Genomic DNA, 7,286 nt, shown 5'->3' on the forward strand with positions numbered 1-7,286 from the left:
GAGTGAAGAAACGAAACCATTGATTTAAATTTGAGCTTTTATGTTTCTGGAAGGCGCAGTAAATGCTGTTGAGAATAGATCCTAGATGACAAATGTTTTGTAACCGAATGCCAACTTTTGTTAAAAAAAATATATATACGGCAACCCGTGAATTACAAATGTACATTATTCACCGGGGTCGCGAGTAGGGCCCAAGGCCGCAGTTTATTTATTTTTCCTAAAAAAGATGTGCTGGCTGGGAACAATTTCTTAATTTAAGGCTGGCCTGTGATGCTTATTATCAAAAGAAATATCAGGCAATACCGCAATGATCGGTTGATTCCGTTCACAATATTTATTAATTTGTAAAGCAATACTGTTTCCTTTAAAAACACATTTAAAGCCTCATCACGCAAGCCCACCACCCACGCAGCCAGGGCTAGGGTTCCGCCCAGGTTGGTGGGCAAGATGGAAAAATTTCCCCCGCTCCCAGAGCCAATCAGATTGCAGGATTAGCAGAATTCCGCCCGCTCGCGTTTTGAGAAAAAAATGAAGTATTTTCTGTTCGATATTTGTTTCCCAATGAGCATCATCAATTTGAAAGAAAATGTCAAATGCTCTGCCTGTGAAATTCCTATTTCTTGGTCTTACATAGCATGTGTCATTTTCTTATTTTTACAATTTCCGGTTTTCTCCCAATCTTTTGTCAAAAGTTTCCTCATTTTTTGTATTTCCTATTTCCTTTGTTTCTTCTTGGTTACTTAATGAATGGATATTAACGATATTTAAGAGGGTTTGGTATATTTTTAAAGCAGATTTTTCGAAGAAAAAAGAAAAGGGAGATCACAACGAATTTTTCTTTTGTGAACTGGGTTTTTTCATATCACCTAGATTTAAATGCGAAAGGATGTAGTAGTTTCGAATGTTGGTAGGTTTCTTCGAGGAAAACCAGTGAAGAGCCCTCTCGAACAATTGAACAATATTTACGCTTTTAAGAGGGCTGTGATAAATATTTAAGGAAATGTTGCGTAGCCTGTTGGTGAACAATATTTATAAGGAAGGCCTTAATAAAATTGAAACAAGATGTACTGGATTTTATTTCTTCCCCCAAACAATGGCTGTCGTTTTGAAAGGGAAACGTTTTATGAAGCTGGAAAGGATACTGTAGATCGGCTCGGAGATGAAATCTTGTCGTGCGCAAGTGACAAGTCGTCTTCATTTTCAGTCCGGCGTCTTGAAATAAACTTAGGCGAGGTGTAGGTATTTGTTCTTCCTTTCGAATATGCCCGTGAATTTTCAACGATTCTTTAAAGACTCAGGCTTCGCACTGTATTAGTAAAATGAACACGGCGGATTATAGAAGCAAAAAAGAGAAAGATTTTGCGAAGCGCATGTTAGCGGTCTCTGTGCATGTGATGCCCCTTGTAAGTTAAAGCTAGCAACTGTATTTAACGTAAATGCAACATTTTTGTTTTATATAGATTCTATATTGGTCGCATTCCTGAGCATAATCCGCTGTATTGGACTAATGTGCGTATTATCCCCTTTCGCAGACTCTCCGGCGGCGTTGCAGTGTAAAATTAAGTAGTTTTAATTGCTAATAGGTTTTGCTGTAAATCTCTTGGTTTTTTTTGTTTTTTTGTAGCTCGTTAGAGATAATGCCGACCTGAGGTGTGAACTCCCCAAGCTAGAGAAGCGCCTACGAGCAACACAAGAGCGAGTGAAGTCATTAGAGTATGCGCTGAAAGAAGCCAAAGAAGGCTCGCTTAGAGACCGCGCCCGATACCAGAAGGAGGTTGAACGAATCAGGGAGACAATGAGACAGAAGCAAGTGGCTGCGAGAAAAGGCGCCCAAGGTCATATAGGTAAATGCAAAAGAGTACTGGAGAAAAGGCAAATTCCCATTTTGGTCCGTCCCTACGTCAAAAACATTTTTTATCAATGTAAAGCATCTTAATTTGGTCACGCGACCCCCTGAAGGCATCAGGCGTAATCGTCTTTTGAATCTTACATTTTCGATTGCAGCTAAACCCATCCGCCCTGGTCAGCAGCCAGCTTCAGCCAATGTTCGTCCCGGTAGCTCTCCGGGAATCGGTAGTGCTATATTAGGGATGACCCGTCTAGCCGGAGGAGCAGTCATGGGTACTAACGTTCCCAGCAGTCCAAGTACGCCTAGCCTGCCCAGCTCACCAAATAGCGCTACCATTGTAGCACCGGTGATCCGTGGCGGGAAAGGATCGGAGCCAGTGGTGGCTTACAGCAAGAGGATACGGAATGCGGTCAGCACTGAGTCTCTTAATCGGCCCTTGCCTCAGGGAAGCGCAAGGTATCGTAAATGTGCGCAGTTATTGTAAACGAGAAGGTAGAAATCAAGGAATATTACATTAGAGAGATTAGCAAACGTCGTCTTGTCGTTTCACGTAAAATGGAGCGAAGCTTGTGACTTGAGCTTCGTGTGACCCACAGAAACTTGGAAGGGGAGGCAGTGTGGCCCAGCGTTCAGGAAGCTTGCCTTGAGATCTGGATATCCCGGGTTCAAGACCCGCTCTGACCACTCGCTGAATTTATTCCTGGTAGTCCCTGGCTCAACTTCCCAGCTGCACTTGTAAATAGTCAATTGGTTTGCCTCCGGCCAGTTGGGATTCTTACAATTGTTGTTGTTCTTTTCCACCGTTTCGTTGATTGTGTTTCATTGACCCTGAAAAGCCCCTATGGGGAGCGTTCAATTAAGTATGTATTGTATTGTAATGGAACTCTGTTAATTCCGAGTATTTAGTTAACAAAAAACTAAACTAATTAGTAGGAGTCTTTTTAAACAATTCTGTAGAAAAAGACGCTGTGTAAATGAAAACCCTCGCCTATCAAATTTTGCGAATTTCGATGAAGCTGTTTTGTGAGTCAACAGAGTGTCAACGTGATTGCAGTGAAGAAAATTGCGGTAATAAGGACTTATGAACGATCTATAACCGTGAAACCTAATTTTTCCTTGTTTGATTTACCGGAAAATGGTTTGGGGGTTCTTTTTCTTTCACAAACAACTTGTTTTGAAGAAGAAAAATGATAAGAAAATTCCATGTGTACGGAGATTTTCACGTACACAGCAAACGTGAAAATGCCTACCATCACGTAGAACCGGCAAACGCAGCGAAAAATGGCGGGAAAGTTATGGTCCCGTGGCCACTTTTGCCATTCCCGTTTCACATAAACGGGAAACAAGAGACGACAGGCCATTCTGCTGAGAAGTTGCTCGTTATCTGGTGCTAAGAAGCAAAATATGGAGTTACAAGGTATCAAACAAGTAAAGTGTGACATTTGCCGTTTGCGGTAAACGCGATGGTAAATCTCTCTATTAACTCAAAGACGAAAATTCGGATTAACGTTCTTCCTAAGCGATCAAGACCTTCGCAAAATTTGCCTTCAAGAAATGGTGAGCGGAAAAAGGAGTAGAGCTGACAACCCAAGGGATGGCATGGCAACGTTCACGGATGGAGTGGCCTTGACATAAGTTCACTATATACTTGAGGGAAAAAAAGTGCCCAAAACCATTTTCCGGTACGTCCAAGAAGAAAAATTTAAGTTTCATGGTTATAGAGTTCAAAACTGACTCCTTGCCGTAATTTTCTTCATGAACCCGCGTCGACTCTCCATTGACCGGGAAAAAAAGCTTCATCGAAACTCAAAATTTGACGGGTAAGGATTTTCATTTTATATAGCGTCTTTTTCTACAATGTTTAAAAAGACTCCGAGTTTTTGTGTTTGCTTGTTTGTAACTAAATACTCGAGTGGGCGTGTGTCACTCGAAGCTAAAGTCACAACCTTCTCTCTATTTTACGTGATGCGAAATCTCTCTATTGTCTCGTGTTAGTGCGCCATAGGCGGAGATGGCGATTAACGACGAAAGTGAACAAGACTCTCATTAATTTGGGCCTAAAGCTGTTGCAAAAATCTGAGAACTCGTCGCCTTATGGACAAGGTCATACGATGGAGCGCGATTGCAATTACGGAAATACTCGCTTGTGCTCTCGAAAGATCGGGTTTTTGTCGCCGAATAAACAGCAGAAAAGTTGCTCACGGTGTCCAGTGCAATAAAATGTTATACTGTGTGAAAACTGGTTGTGACACCATTTTTCACCTACAGAAGAGAGGGTCACTTCATTCGTTTTCGACTATGCAAGGGTTGAAAGATACGATACAGGTTTTGCTTCGATGGATCTTTTGTTGCTGTAGTAACCTATTAAGTCACTTCAATAAGTGCATCTTGTTAAGCAACTATTTTTGTTCCGGGAGGTATCATAACATTGTCGTTACGTGGAACAATGTTGTAGAGTCAATCCGTGTAATGAGACATTCCTTTGAAATTATTGAAACTGGTTTGAAGAGCCTCTTTAAAACGAGGAGGTCACAATCAAGGCCGTCCATATTTTCTGGTCACTGCTACCACATTGTCTCCTATTTGGCGACTTATTTGTTGCTGTTTTATCGCCCCTTTCAGTTTGAATGGCGCCAATCCTTCACCGGATTACGAAAGAAGGCGTGGATCCTCAGGCACATCCCTTGGTAGTAACAACACCTCCAGTGCGCAGATGCGCGCAGCTGCTAGTGTCGACCGGCTGAACATCATGGGGGAAGGAAATTCTGGGAGAAAACTGCCATCGATGCCTGATTCCAGTCAGCGGTCACCAATGAAGATCTCGGGCCGCGAGGGTGAAATAGCTGCTTTGAAAAGGAGCAACAGGAGGTCGGCGTCATCAAACAACTTAATGAATAATTCGGAAGGTGAGATAATTTCTAGTGGAGTTAGAGTTGTTCTGAAAACAGGGATTTAATAATTCGTAGGGAAGTTCCCGGATATTTTTGTGTTCACTCATCCGAGTGAAGTACCTGCCTTGTTTTACAACCGAAAATCTATCATTTCGGAAATGATAGAAAACATTTATTAATTAAACATGTCTTTTTTTTCGTTGGTGCCTCGTAACTGGAGTCGAACCTACGAGTTTCTTTCAGTCACCATCGGGTTAACAAAGTAGAAGTTAGAGCACCCTAGTTCCGACCCAAGAGTCTCCAGTTCGAAGCCTAGGTCTGTCGCCGTGTTGTTTCCTTAACCTTACGGAAGACGCGCGATCTATCAGGTGACCCGTGTTCTCATAAACTCTCTGAGCGACTTCTTTTCTTCAACAGGTGTTCCATGGGAAATGAGGAAACAGCCGGCCTCCTAGAGTAGTGACGACCTGCAAAGGTTGCGTGACGGCCAGTTTTCGACAGTTGCGTTACGCGTGACTTTAGTGGTGGTCCCGCTTCAAAGAAGCTTGTGAATTAGTTTTTGCAATTATTTGTAATTCACGACAATCCGCTATGTTTAATGACAAATGTGGGTTTTGTGGAATAGACATAAGATGATATGGACAAATGGGCTATAGGGGGAGAAATGTTGCCCGTTAAAGGGAAATACACGGGCAGTAAAATTAAACTAATGGCAGGTTACATTTTTACACACTCGATTTGGTGACATTTCTGTTGGCTTTTTGTTTGCGCCTTATTTGATAAACTAGTTAACTTACTCTACGGGATACCTATCTTAGCTTTTTGGTCAATAAGTACAACTTGAACTTTTTCTGTACCGTTCCTTTTATTTGCATTATTTGTAAATAATATAGTTCAAGTTCTTTCCTTTTATTTTTTCCCTAATATAATTTGCTTTTGGCCTCGTTCGATTTGCGCGCGGTTTTCCTGTGATTGAAATCATATGAGAACTGTTTGATAACAGCGTAGACCACCAAAAGAAAAAAAAAAAGCACTGGAAAACGCATTTAAGCTTGGCAATCATTGCTTCTGGTCTTATTACGAAGTAAAATTTAGCAACATTTTATTTCTCTGTTTTTTTTTACTTTTTTTTGTCTTTATGATTCCTTGGGCAAAAATGAAATAGCAGTCGTCACCAGCGCTTTGATGCGTCTAACAGACTGATCCCCTTTTTTCACTGTTTATCAAAATTAAATGAGAATGTCTTCTCACGGTTAAACAACGACTAGGATAAAACTTAAAATTTCGAACTGAAGTTAGGCATCAGTAAGAAAATCGACAGAACGAAATTTATTTATTGCTCGACTCTCAAGAATGGGCAATGTTTGTAGGCTTGAAAGGCCCAGAAAGTTCTCGAGGATTACCTTATGAAATGACATAGACCGGATCGTGGAGCATGGGGTGCTCACCATTTGTCTGAAATTTTTGAAAAATCCTGCATCTCTCGATTTTCCGTTCCTCTCGAACGCCAAAAATCTTGTACAATTTGATTGATTCTGCCCTTTCCTGGCCAGCAACTGGTGAGAATCACTGTTCTAACGAGGCATTTGAATTGTATTGAGAGCAGACTTGAAGGTTTTCATCGGTTAATTGATCAAATTTACGAGACTAAAGGTATCTCGATCTTGCGCACGCATCTTTGTATTTGGTTGTCATAGTCACAGAAATATATTTTTAAATTTAGCTATGTTCAAATCGGGTCGGCTTAACGAGAGATCTGTTGTGGGACATTTGCCATGCCTGTTGACTACAATAGCTTTTTTTTTTTTTAATTTGAGCTTTTTGTCCTTACTGTATTATTTGGTTTTAATCGTATTATTTCTTTCGGCAGTTTCATGAAACGGTCAATAAAAAGCGACTCGTAAAAAGTATTTTTCTTTTTTGCCTCATTCCTTGTTTGACTATTTCAGTACCCACGCGGACTCAATATGATGTGGGTTGAATTTGTTAGTTCCCTGATTATTGCCCTCGAGCGATCGGAAAGCTGTGTATTGCTGTTTTTTTTTTATATTGGAAACAGACGTTGCAATTCGACTTTGGTTTGTTAGGTAATGTTTAAAAAACGAGCAGCAGTGTTTTATCGGGTTTTAGACCCGATAAAACACGCGCTGCGAGTTTTTTGAACGGCTTCAAAAACATTCCACAAAGAGCGTGTCCCTCTGGACTCAAAACAATGGTTCAAATTGTGAGGTGAATATTAGCATACAAGAAAAACAAGCTATGCCTTATTAGTATTCTTTATATAAAGAATACTAACGAGGAGTGTTTTATCAGGTATAAAGCTCATACACGTGACGTTTTATCGGTGTTTTGATGGGCTGTTAGGCTCATGAATTATTAATGAGTTTTTGAATAGTATTGAATATCTCAACGAAAGGATAGCAGCTCGGATGCACTCCCTCATCTCTGATTATTGCAAGTTATTATTATTGCTATTGTGCTGAAATCCATTCTGTTCATGTTTTAAAAATTGATACAAAGTAATTATTCTGACAAAAATATTGATA

At 40.6% G+C, this 7,286-nt stretch overlaps 1 protein-coding gene across 2 annotated transcripts in view; it reads left to right on the forward strand.

Moving 5' to 3' along the window:
- Positions 1-6,647, forward strand: part of LOC138037960 (kinesin heavy chain-like) — a 37,865-nt gene extending 31,218 nt beyond the window's left edge. The window contains exons 27-30 of one of the 2 annotated variants that reach the window (XM_068883795.1): positions 1,625-1,844; positions 2,005-2,305; positions 4,472-4,755; positions 5,158-6,647. In XM_068883795.1, the coding sequence (XP_068739896.1) occupies positions 1,625-1,844; positions 2,005-2,305; positions 4,472-4,755; positions 5,158-5,195 (843 nt within the window). In that variant the 3' untranslated portion in view covers positions 5,196-6,647. Of the gene's footprint in view, positions 1,062-1,624; positions 1,845-2,004; positions 2,306-4,471; positions 4,756-5,157 lie in introns of those variants that run through there. The other variant, XM_068883801.1, reaches the window with a different exon arrangement.
- Positions 6,648-7,286: the final 639 nt, after the last annotated feature.

Source organism: Montipora capricornis, chromosome 1 (genome assembly GCF_036669925.1).
Source record: "Montipora capricornis isolate CH-2021 chromosome 1, ASM3666992v2, whole genome shotgun sequence".
In the NCBI taxonomy this organism is placed as follows: domain Eukaryota; kingdom Metazoa; phylum Cnidaria; class Anthozoa; order Scleractinia; family Acroporidae; genus Montipora; species Montipora capricornis.